The sequence below is a fragment of the Camelina sativa genome, chromosome 11, assembly GCF_000633955.1.
Source record: "Camelina sativa cultivar DH55 chromosome 11, Cs, whole genome shotgun sequence".
Classification (NCBI taxonomy): Eukaryota; Viridiplantae; Streptophyta; class Magnoliopsida; order Brassicales; family Brassicaceae; genus Camelina; species Camelina sativa.
In genome coordinates, this window is record NC_025695.1 from 48,518,121 (window position 1) to 48,530,008 (window position 11,888).

The window sequence follows — 11,888 nt, forward strand, 5'->3', positions numbered from 1 at the left end:
TTTTTTTTTTTTTGGGGTCGTCGAATAAATATTGTTTGTTAATTAGTGTTTGAATCTTTAGCAATGTGGCTTTGCTTTTATAATGATTCGAAGGTTTCATAATGTGTATTTATTGGTTAATTAATTGTTGGGTAAGATCATGAAATAAGTTCTTAATTATCTTAATAATCATCTCTTTAGCATGTATACTAGATTGTTTACCCATATCATATACATCCATTGTGAAAATTAAATACACGTGGATTTTTATAATTACAATAATTAACAGTTTAAATCATTTTATTTTGTTTTTTTTAAAAAAGATTAATTTTTACTCTTTTAAAAACTACAGTTAATGTAATTATTAAAATATTCATAAATAAATGCTAAAACTTTATTTACCTATTTTAAGATTTTGATATGATATAGAATTTTGAGAAAGATTTCATTAAGAAAATCTGAAAACATTTTAATATATATAGATAACAATTTATCTAAATTGATTATTCCTCAACTTTTTTTTTTTTTTTAACATCCTCAACTTATTTGAAGTAAAAATTAAACTAAAAACCTCTTAGAAAATGACGCTTGGTCATTATATTTTGTCTTAATCCATGATATAGTACTTTACTTTGTGATAGAAACACGTATTTATTAAAAAGATTAAAAATATAAGAAAACCAAATATCAGACATTTGTTGGTTCAATGATCATATCAAAAAATTGACTCATATCTCTATCCTTTTTTCGTGCATTTACAATCAATACAAATTTTAAATTAAAAAGTGCAAAAAAAATCAACTTTTTGTGTATTAACTAGTAATAAATTGCTCAATATTGGCTTTTTTAAATGGTACACAAAATCAATAGATTTAAAGCCTAATTTTACACACCACCTTACACGTTAAGATGTATACGTGCGTCAATGACATTACTTCTCAAGTTAATATTGGCTACCATAAGTGATTAGTTTCATGACACCAATATTCAAAGTTACCAGCCATTAACACAAATGTAAATTACTAAATGGGAAAAATATAATAAAAAATAATAATAATGACTAATGGATACACGACATCTTAACGGGCCCAACCCATACTACAACATGGGCTTTTTTTTTAATTGTTAGGTTTCCAAAATTTGGCCAAAAAAATTGAAAGACGCGCCTAAATTAAAAAAAAAACAAAAAAGTGAGAAGGAAACTAAAAATAATTTGGGCGCTAGAAAGAAGTAATGTGATTGGTTGATTTAGACATGACACGGATCACTAAACTTAAATCAATTCAACCGTTGATCAAATTAAAGATCTAACGAACCAAAACAATTATACGCTTCACTATATAAACAAAACCCAATCCAATCTCCGAAGGCCTCTCTCATCATCTTCTCCATCAAATCACTCTCGAATCCTCAGATCCATTAACGCAAATTTCAAAAGTTTCTCATCTACCAAAAAATGGCTCGTACCAAGCAGACGGCAAGGAAATCCACCGGAGGAAAAGCTCCAAGGAAGCAACTGGCGACAAAAGCGGCGAGGAAATCAGCACCGGCGACCGGAGGAGTGAAGAAGCCACACAGATTCCGTCCCGGAACAGTCGCGCTAAGAGAGATCAGGAAGTACCAGAAGAGCACTGAGCTTCTGATCCGCAAGCTACCGTTCCAGCGTCTGGTTCGTGAGATCGCACAGGATTTCAAAACGGATCTGCGTTTCCAGAGCAGCGCCGTCGCGGCTCTCCAGGAAGCGGCTGAGGCTTACCTCGTTGGTTTGTTCGAAGACACTAACCTCTGCGCGATTCACGCTAAGAGAGTCACTATCATGCCTAAGGATATCCAGCTTGCGAGGAGAATCAGAGGCGAGAGAGCTTAAGGGAGAGAGAGATTTGGAATTGGAATCGGAATCGTTTCTTTTTGTTTTGTCTATTGTATATCTTTCGTTGCGTCGTTTTCCCTAATTTCGTGGATTAGCTCTCCTTGCGTTTATGTTGTTCGATGAAATGCCTCAATGAATCTTAAATCAATGTTTTTAATCTCTTCAGGATTACTGCAATTAGTTTTATATAAACTGTGCAAATCTCAACATTTTAAAATGAAAACTATAAATCTGGCTTACAAGAATGAAAACACTAGTATGAGAAATTGAGAATCAAAGAAGATAGCAAATTAAAATATTTTGGAACGGCGGCAACATCTAAAAAAATTTCTAGTGGCGCCTCCCAAAATCTAAAACAATTAGAATGGTTTTGTCGATAAAAATAAACGAAGGTCTCTGATTGGTGGGTTAATGACCACGGGGATCGTTCAATATGCACCGTTCATTTGATAGATAGTGAATCTAACGGATCAGAATCTCTTCCTCTTAAAACAAATTTTTTTTAAACTCCCTCCCAAAATTTCATTTCCTTCCCCCCCTCCCCCCCTTTTAAACGTTACAACTCAAGTCACTACATTGCATATAACAAAATTCGAGAAATCAAATCAAGAATTCACAAAAGAAGTTATCTGTTAATTCTTCCTAAAATGGCTCGTAGAAAGCAGACTGCGAGGATTTTTCTCAGTGAGATTTTTTTTCTTCTGTTACTGCAGTCTATATTACTTAGGGCAAGATTATCGGTGGGTTCTTATAAGGAGGATGTTAAACACTGTTTGATTTTTTTATGAATTAATTGTGTATTGTTTTGAATATAAGAACCCATGATTTCTTAGTAAAAATTTTCTTCTCCAATGGTAGATTCTAATTTTGGGTCTCTTATTTTTGAAAATATTGTTTTTTGAAATTTAAAAATTTTAAATAGAATAAAAGTGGTATAAATGTGTAAACATTTAAGAATTTATAAAAATAAAAAATATTGCATTTAATTAATTTTCAAACATACAAAACATAATAAAAACATTAATACATATTACAATAGAAGTGCAATTCATAAATGGGGAAAATGATTAATGTAATATTGATTTGTGCCAAATATTTAGGTTCTGTTTCTAAACAAGCTGTGTTTTGGTTGAGTGTGTTTTTAAAACAGTAAAGAATGGGAGAACAGACCCAATTTGTTGGTCTTGTACCAGAAATTTGGACCAGTCTCCCTATGAACAGACTGTGGAACAAAGGTCTTGTGTCTGCAGTGGTTATCATGGACAGTGCTGAGACATGACCATCAACGCTGGCTTTGTCTTCCACTTCCATAGCATCTGAAGAAGCTTCTTCTTTGTGTTTCAACTTTGATACATGTTGCCTCTGATGTTTCTCTCTTCGCTTCTTTGAGAGTTGGGTTCTCTTGAAGCAGATACAAGTTCTGTTGTAAAACATTCCACAAAAGCAGATACATTTATACATGTTAGTCATATAAAAGTTTCTTTCATTAAGAATCTAAAGCACAACCATGCTACTTAAACCACCAATGCCGCCTCTCTATGACTTCAGAATTAAAACCGAGAATGCTAATAAGTTCTGTTTCAATCAATTCTACATGCACAATCATGAGTTCTTGACACACAAACCTCAAATTCACCAATGTTTAATGTGACACATAAATCACCAATATTACTTCTCTTTGCCTCCAGATTCAAAATAGAGAAGATGCTAGCTAGTTCAGTTTCAATCGATTCTATAACAGCAGATACTTTAACACCATCTTTAAAACAAAACATGTCACATAAACCAACAATGCAGCGTGTTTAACCTCAGATTCACAAAAGAAGCAGATGAAGAGAGAAGGAATCATACGATGGAACAAACACTTAGCAATAGTATCATTAGGCATGAACTCTGAAACAAGAAGCCTTTCATTTTCATCTAAACAGTATCCCAACAACTTGACGAGTCTCTTGTGCTTTAGCTCCGTAGCGTCTTGTGCCTCTACATGAAAAAGATGGGACAAACAGAATCAAACCCATCAGAAGAGATCACACCTCTGCTCCTAATAGTCCATCTATACATAAAAGTTACAACCTTTGCAACTTTGAGACTAACGACTTCAAATTGTGAATTTGCAATTGCCCAGATTTAGTGGAATTCACAAATTAATTGAGCTATTCCTACGTTTATTCAAAATCCAATGAAACCAATCTAAAACAGTTTTAACTAAATCTTTCTAAATGACTACCAATATATGTATATCACCCATTCAATCAAAACCAGCAGAAACTGCAATCCGTGAAAATCAAACAGAGACAGAAGAAGAAAGAAAGAAAAATATACCCAAGACAGAGCATAGTTTTTGGACAGCCATGGAAGCAGGAGAAGGAGCTTTGCCAATGAAAGTCTCCTTGTAGAGGTCGTAAAGCTCTTTTACTCTGGGAGAAGAATTCTCCTGATTCCTTGACGCCATGTGAAAGTCTTTCTTGTTAACGAGATTCAACAAAACCTTTTCACTAGCTTTGAACAATCTCGACAACATTCTCCTCGATTCAAAACCCTCCGAATAGCCTCCGCCGATTCAATCTCCGTCGCACCTTCTTCGACCCGATATCGATTGTCCTCTGGTTCCATCTCCTTTGATTTCATCTTCTTCTATTGCCAATTCGACTTCGATCGAGAGAGAGACAGAGAGATGGAGAGGAAGAAGAAAAATAATCAGTCGATATTATGTTTTAGCCAACAAATAAGTGACACGTACAGTCTCTTAAATCACAAATGGTATACTATATAAGGGCATCTACATCAAAGGATTTAACCAAAGTATCTTAAAACATATTTTATTTTAAATTTTGAAAAAAATGAAATTAAGAATTTCTTAAGAAACTTAGATATTTCATGCGTCCATTGAAGGTTGTTAAATTTGAGGTTCTTAAAAAAGTATATATATATTTTTATTGTAAATTATTATGGTATTTTGTTTAAATTCATAAGACTTGTATACTTTAAAAAAACTTAAAAATATTGCATTTAATAAAAATTTAAACAAACATTACATAAAAGCATATTAAAAATAAATTACGAAATGATTAATTTTAATATTGATTTGTGCCAAACTTTTCCCATATATGCTCAACCAAATCCGCTTGCAGTCGGTCATGTATTTTCTTGTCACGAACTTCATTTCGAATGGTTATCGTATCGCCCATCATATTTCTGAGATTTGAAGGGATGTCTGTAGAATACGTGAAATCCACTTCCGAAGTTCGGTTTGATTCTACTTGTGCAAATGTGGCCTCATCATACTGAGTATACCCATCACGTTCATCTTCTACAATCATGTTGTGCAATATGATACATGCTCTCATTATGTTTCCAATTTTTACCTTATCCAACATAAGAGCTGGGTTTTTGACTATGGCAAATCGAGCTTGCAAGACTCCAAAAGCACGTTCGACATCTTTACGTACAGCTTCTTGGTACGTAGCAAATAACGATGCTTTCGGATCTTGTGGCATTGAAATTGATTTGACAAAAGTAGCCCATTTTGGATAAATACCATCGGTGAGATAGTAAGCCATACGATATTGTCGTCCGTTGACAAAGTATTTTACTTTGGGAGCTACACCTTGTAATATGTCATCAAAAACTGGTGAGCGATCGAGAATATTGATATCGTTTAATGTACCTGGAGCTCCAAAAAATGCATGTCATATCCAGAGGTCTTGTGAAGCTACAGCCTCTAAAACAATTGTTGGCTTTCCAGATCCACGTGTATATTGACCTTTCCATGCAGTCGGGCAATTCTTCCACTCCCAATGCATACAATCTATGCTTCCTATCATCCCGGGAAATCCGCGTACCTCTCCAATATCGAGTAGTCGCTGAAGATCTTCTGGTGTGGGCCTGCGTAGATACTCATCTCCAAATAAATGAACTATTCCTTCAACAAACTTTTCCAAACATAACATAGCAGTGCTTTCAGCAAGACGGAGGTATTCGTCAAACGCATCCGCTGCAGAACCATACGCCATCATACGAATTGCTGCTGTACACTTTTGTATTGCAGAGAGACCTAGCCTTCCGTGACCATTTCTTCTTTGTTCAAAGTATGGAACTTCTGTTGAGAGTCGTTCGACAATACGCATAAATAAGGGTTTGTTCATTCTAAAACGGCGACGAAAGATTTGAGGAGGATATGTTGCATCTTCACGGAAATAGTCATCCCATAAGCGTTGGTGACCCTCTTCACGTTTTCTTTCAATGTGGACTCGTTTCTTCTTCTCAGGTTCCAACGGATTCATTGCTTGATCAAAACGATTCTGGATTGCTTGATCAAAATAATTGTTGAGTGTTTGATCAAAATACTCATCCATCTTTTCTTCAATGTTATTAGAAGAAGATGCCTTTTAAAAAAAAAAATAGAAGAAGAGCTTGATAAAGTGTTTGAATAATATTGTAGAAGAAGAAGAATATGTGGGTACAAAGATGAAAAAGCTTGATATTGTGGGTACAAAGATGAAAAAGCTTGATATTGTGAGTACAAATTGTGGGTACAAAGATGAAAAAGCTTGATATTTATGTGTCTACGAAGATGGTCTTATATATTGATGACCTTGTGGTGTTACAAAGGCATGACACTCTCGTCCGTGAACATAACATGTGACTCTAAGCAAAAGATTTCTTGTCCGTGAGAAAAAGATGCAGGTCCGTGATTGCTTCTTGTCCGTGACCAACAGCTTCTTGTCTTCTTCTTCTTCTTGTCGGCAATCCTAATGGAAGGAGACATAACAATCATTTGACCATTGCATATCATTAAAACAAGTTAAACTGAAACAAATCAAGCAAACAATGAAAGCAATCATTCGGTGAAACAGAGTTATGCATATCATTAAAACAAGTTAAACTGAAACAAATCAAGCAAACAATGAAAGCAATCATTCGGTGAAACAGAGTTATGCATATCATTAAGACAAGTTAAACTGAAACAATACAAGCAAACATTGAGAGAAAACAACACAAATACATCGTTAATAGTCAAGAGTTGACAAACATTCGGTAAATATCTTAAACACAACATAACAAACACATCAAACATAAACTCAAACTGAAACTAACTTGACAACATGTCATTTATTATCTTATTCTTCAAAGCGATTTCCATTTCAGTCAAAGGCTCAGTTTTAGCAAGTAGACGGTCAAGCATTTTATGTTTGTTTTGCTTCTCTTCAATTATACTTTGTTTCTCTTTCAAGGCAAATTCCATTTGTCTTATCTCCCACATGCTCTGAAACTCGACAAGGGAAGAGCCTTCTGGAGCTGAGGTTGGCTTGTTCACAAGCCTTTTACCTTTCGCCTTTGCTGCCTTAATACCAGTAGGCCGAGCTTCCTCCTCTACATCATTCACTGGAACCGAGCTTGATGACTGTGAGTGAAGATCACTACACTTCCTTCTCTTTGATGCTCCATTACCTTTCGCAGAATTGGATCCACACCATTTCTGATCATGGCGAAGCTCCCTCCAAGCATGCTCAAGTGTGAACTTCACCTTATAATCGTTGAAGAAGATTTCATAAGCCATTTTCATTACATCATCTTCATTCTGGCCACTTGATTTCAGCTTTGTTGCAGCCTCATAGCTTCCAACAAACTTGCAGACTGTTTCGTTGATCTTTTGCCACCTTTGCTTGCAATGACTAGGCTCTCTCTTTTCTACACCAACTAGCTTAGGATTTGAAGCATAATAAGTTGCAATTCGTGACCAAAAAGTACCAAATTTTTGATCGACAGCAACAACTGGATCCTTGCTAGTGTTGAGCCAAGCACCGATGAGGGCCACATCTTCTGTGTGTGACCACTTCCTTCTACGCTCCTTTGATTTCTGTTCACCTACAGGTCCCTCCTCAGCATACGAATGGGTTTCAAGGGTGTGGATTTCTTGTTGACTACTTAACAGGTCCACAAAACCTAAAGCTTCACTAAATGGGTCCATAGGCAAGTTTCTGGGTTGAGTTTAAAAGACGATCGAGAATAATGAAGGGTTGATTGTCTGGTTATGTGTGTAAAGGAGAAGAAAGGTATGTGTTTAGGTTCAGCTAAACACTTAATATATAACTAGAAGTGAGGTGTAACCGTGTAAGTGTATTTGGTTTTTAAATATTGATAACAAGCCATCAATGACAACTACTAAGCATTGAGTATAACCTAACACTAGACAATAAGTGTATTACTGTGACAACAACCAACAATGTGTGTTTAAGTGTGACAATACAAGCAAACAATGACAAGTTTCAAAGCATTGAGTGTTTAAATGTGACATTTACCAAACAGTTCTTGTCAATTTAATGATGCAAATTCATGATGCAAATAACCGAAAGACTAAGAAAGAGAAAGAGACATCAATGACCAACCAAAGACCCTTAAAGCCAGCAACTGAAGAAATTATACACTAGCAGAATCACTCAAAAGGAGAAACGAAACTCACTTGTTGAAGTAATTGTGGTAAGCGTTTCGCAAATCGGCGCAGGGAGAAGTAGAGGAGCGAGCTGAAGTTGAATCCTTTTTCTTCAATAAACCCATCTTCCCAATCTCACTACTACTCTGTCAGCTTAGCAACTCTGAAAACCCATCTATAAATAATTCAGAAACCAAAAAAAAAAGAAATAGTATCACTCTTAAGAAAAGGATAAAAAGACAATAATACAAATCCTAACACAAGCTTTACTACAACTCATCACAAACAAACATAGAAATATATAGAATCGAACATAACCACCAAAAGACACCAAACAGAGAAAGCTGTCTCATAGCATGCTCCTTTCACATTTGACTCAAGAGTCTTTGTCAAATACTTATGTACAAATACCTTGTTGAATTGCCTCATTTAAGACAATTAAACCATATGTTGTTGTCTCTCTACAAACAATGGCGTTTATTCAAACCTAAATCAAAACATAAAACAGAGGATGGAGGGACAAATTCAAGATTTGCCTAAAAGAGAAACATGGATCAAACGAATTGAAGAAAAAAAAAAAAAAAAGAAGAAGAAGAAGAGAGGATCAAATAAAAAGAAAAAAATCAATCAAAAAAACTAGACATCTCTAGTCACATGTAATGGAACCCTATACAGATCTTCGTAGTGCTTATATCAAAAGGAAGACGCAAGTTAACATCCACACAACACATATATATATGGACGATGTTACAGAGCTATCAAGATATCAATTTCAGTGGTAGAAGACACAATACTCATTCCATTTTTTACAAAGATTTTGAACCCTACTCATAATACAAGAGCAAGAGCAAGAGCAGCATTGCCGCCAGCAAGCTGAATTGGCAATTTGATAAGTCAGTGGAGATCGCAAGAAAACAAATTACACATAAAAAAACAAGATTTTTGATTCATGGGCATATGATTTAACCAGATTCAAATGCAAATTCACCACCAAAACTTCAAATTCATTCACTAGTCTAAATCGATTCGTTACCGAACCAAACACAAATCAAAATCGGAGTTTTTTAGTAATAGATTTGGAATTCAGCAAAACAACACAGAAGAAAAGAAAGTGGGGAGGGGGACATACGACGGGATCACCGGAGAGAGACGAGAGAGAAGAGAGAGATCGCTGGAGAGAGACGAGAGATCGCCGGAGCAAAGCCGAGAGCAAAGACGTTTCTCACAATAAAATCGCCGGAGAGAGACGAGAGGTCGCCGGAGCAAAGCAAAGAAATCTAGCTGATCTCAGCCGTTGTCCACCACCGCCTTGTCGGTTAATTTCTTCTTCTTCTTCTTCAATCCCACCACCGCCTTGTCGGTTCATTTTTTCTTCTTCTTCTGTCGATCAAAGGGGAGAGACGAGAGAGACGAGAGAGAAGAGAGAGAAGAGAGAAATATAATTAACAAAAAAATAAAAAAAATAAAAGGAAAAATTTATTTTTCTCCCACCCAATCAGAAACTAACACACCTAAATTTCTAAACATACCAAAAACATCTTAGCTAAAGAACGATTCTAAACTAAATCATACCAAAAAAATTAACTTTAATCACATATAATACTTTAGAAACCCTTAAGCAATTGCTTAAATCCTTTGATGGACTTGCCCTAAGGGGAGCTCTTAAATTTTTTCTTTTGTTCTGATTTATTTTTTTCCACCAAAATACTAAGAACTCTCCTATGAATGTGGGGAAGGTCTTATGTCCTATGCGTATTTGGCGGGATATGCTTTTGCATGCCCTCGTCTTTTTTTTTGAGTCATTCTAAGTTTTAATTAACGTTTGTGTTCTGCTTTTAAGTTTGGTGCGCTCTTGGTCTTAGTATCCCTAATGGCGTCGTTTTAAAAATAAAGAACAAGCAATAAATTACCGAAAAAAAGTAGAAGAAAATCCAAAAATAGTTTGAGAGAAATTGAGACAATGATATATATATATATATATATATTGTGTTGTCATTTATTTTATTTTCTTTTATTTTGTTAAATCCAAATAAGAAAAAGTTTATAATGCTTTTGAGTGGAAAGATCCAAAGTTAGCAATATTTTTTAATTTTATTTTAAAGTAGAAAACGACAATGTATTCTCCAACATGCATCGTTTTGGCAAAAGCTTCCAACGCGGAGATAAATTATTGAAACAAAAGATGGAATGACAACAATTAATAATTTCAAAAGTTAACAAAATAAAATAAACGTGTCAACTGTCAGGTAATCCTCCTGATAGAGAGAGATCCACCTCTATTTGAATATGACTTTGAGATTTTGAGTTTATTTCCATTGTTTACAAAATTTATTTGGTCTAACATTAGTTTCCGATTCATACCCGTTTATGTTGGCGGTTTAAAAAAAAAATCCGTTAACAGTATTACACTACTACCGTTAAAAAAAAATCGATTGGGGAAAAACTTTAGAAATTGATATGGTGGTGGTATGTGTAAGATTGTCCAGATTTAGTGGGAACCATAAGGAATATATTGGGCCAATGATGGGCCAAATATGGGTAACAATTGCATCCCCATGATCAATCCTTGTGGATGCTCGAATAGACGGTTGATTTGACTTTGTCGTCTATTTAGATGTTTTGTTTGTCCATTTAGGATTGGATTTATTACAATTTGAGTTAAACGAATCATCATGCAACAAAACCAAAAAAAGGGTAAGAAACTATGTCACTAATTTAATCAATATTGTAAAAAAGAAGTTTGAAAGTTGTTTACCATGAATCATAACTTGTTAATTACCATCGTACTAACTACCCAAAGATATCAACAAAACTTTGGATCCGTATACTAGAAACTTAGTAGTTATCGCCTGCTGATATTATTAGCAGTGTTATTGTCAACTGTGCACGAACATATGTAATCATTAACTAAATTAAATAGATCAAACTATGTAGATTAATTAGGATTTCTTAATACTTGATATAAGGTTAAATGCCGAATTATGATTCAATGATTGGACTCACTCCCAACGTGGTTGTACGGAAATTTCCTAAGCCACCGTGTCATTCCTTTCTAGCCATTTTTGATTCAGTTGAATCAATAATATGCTCCACACTGCACAAGCATTTTTAAGAATTATAATATATATTTTTTCCTCTAAGTGATACATTAATTATCGTAAGATAAACTATAATATTCTAGTAATATATTATTTTCTTTTCATGACCATTTCTCTATATATAGAATTATAGATCAATGCCACTTGAACCCTAACACACACATGCACATGAAATTATCATCCTTTTTTCCCACAACTCAAAAAAAGAAATCATGTCTTTCACCACAAACCCACATCGTCGCCGCCTCGCCTCAACCACCACAAGCGCAACGGTAGCTGTAGACTGCCATCAACAAGTTCGTTCATGGCGGCTCCTTCGCACCATCGTCCAACTTCTCCTCCCATCTTGTTACTGTACAATCGTAGATCCAAGTGATATTCAAGAAGACAAATCATCTCACCGCCATATCAAACCAAGAACCTCTTCCGCTTCCTCAACCACCACAAACTCCACTTTTACCGGGACAATATTTGGTTTCCGCCGTGGCAAAGTAAACTTCTGCAT

General features: G+C 35.1%; 3 protein-coding genes across 3 annotated transcripts; 1 reads left to right on the forward strand and 2 right to left on the reverse strand.

Annotated features, from left to right (window-relative positions):
• On the forward strand, positions 1,340–2,014 carry LOC104727200 (histone H3.2). The gene has a single exon (XM_010446234.2). The coding sequence runs from the start codon at positions 1,436–1,438 to the stop codon at positions 1,844–1,846; it is 411 nt and encodes a 136-aa protein (XP_010444536.1). The 5' UTR covers positions 1,340–1,435; the 3' UTR covers positions 1,847–2,014.
• LOC104729077 lies at positions 4,927–6,207 on the reverse strand. Its single transcript, XM_019232150.1, has 2 exons — positions 5,667–6,207; positions 4,927–5,519 (listed from the first exon to the last, which is right to left on the reverse strand). Exons 1-2 carry the CDS (start codon positions 6,205–6,207, stop codon positions 4,927–4,929), a joined length of 1,134 nt encoding a protein of 377 aa, XP_019087695.1.
• On the reverse strand, positions 6,869–7,823 carry LOC104729078 (glutathione S-transferase T3-like). Its single transcript, XM_010447972.1, has 2 exons — positions 7,070–7,823; positions 6,869–6,897 (listed from the first exon to the last, which is right to left on the reverse strand). Exons 1-2 carry the CDS (start codon positions 7,821–7,823, stop codon positions 6,869–6,871), a joined length of 783 nt encoding a protein of 260 aa, XP_010446274.1.

Coding starts and splice junctions, on each gene's coding strand:
- LOC104727200 (XM_010446234.2), top strand. CDS start 1,436: ATGGCTCGTACCAAGCAGACGGCAAGGAAATCCACCGGAGGAAAAGCT.
- LOC104729077 (XM_019232150.1), bottom strand. CDS start 6,207: ATGGATGAGTATTTTGATCAAACACTCAACAATTATTTTGATCAAGCA. Junction 5,520..5,666: donor ATTTCCCGGGATGATAGGAA/GCATAGATTGTA, acceptor TTGGAGCTCCAG/GTACATTAAACGATATCAAT.
- LOC104729078 (XM_010447972.1), bottom strand. CDS start 7,823: ATGGACCCATTTAGTGAAGCTTTAGGTTTTGTGGACCTGTTAAGTAGT. Junction 6,898..7,069: donor TGCCTTGAAAGAGAAACAAA/GTATAATTGAAG, acceptor GTTGTGTTTAAG/ATATTTACCGAATGTTTGTC.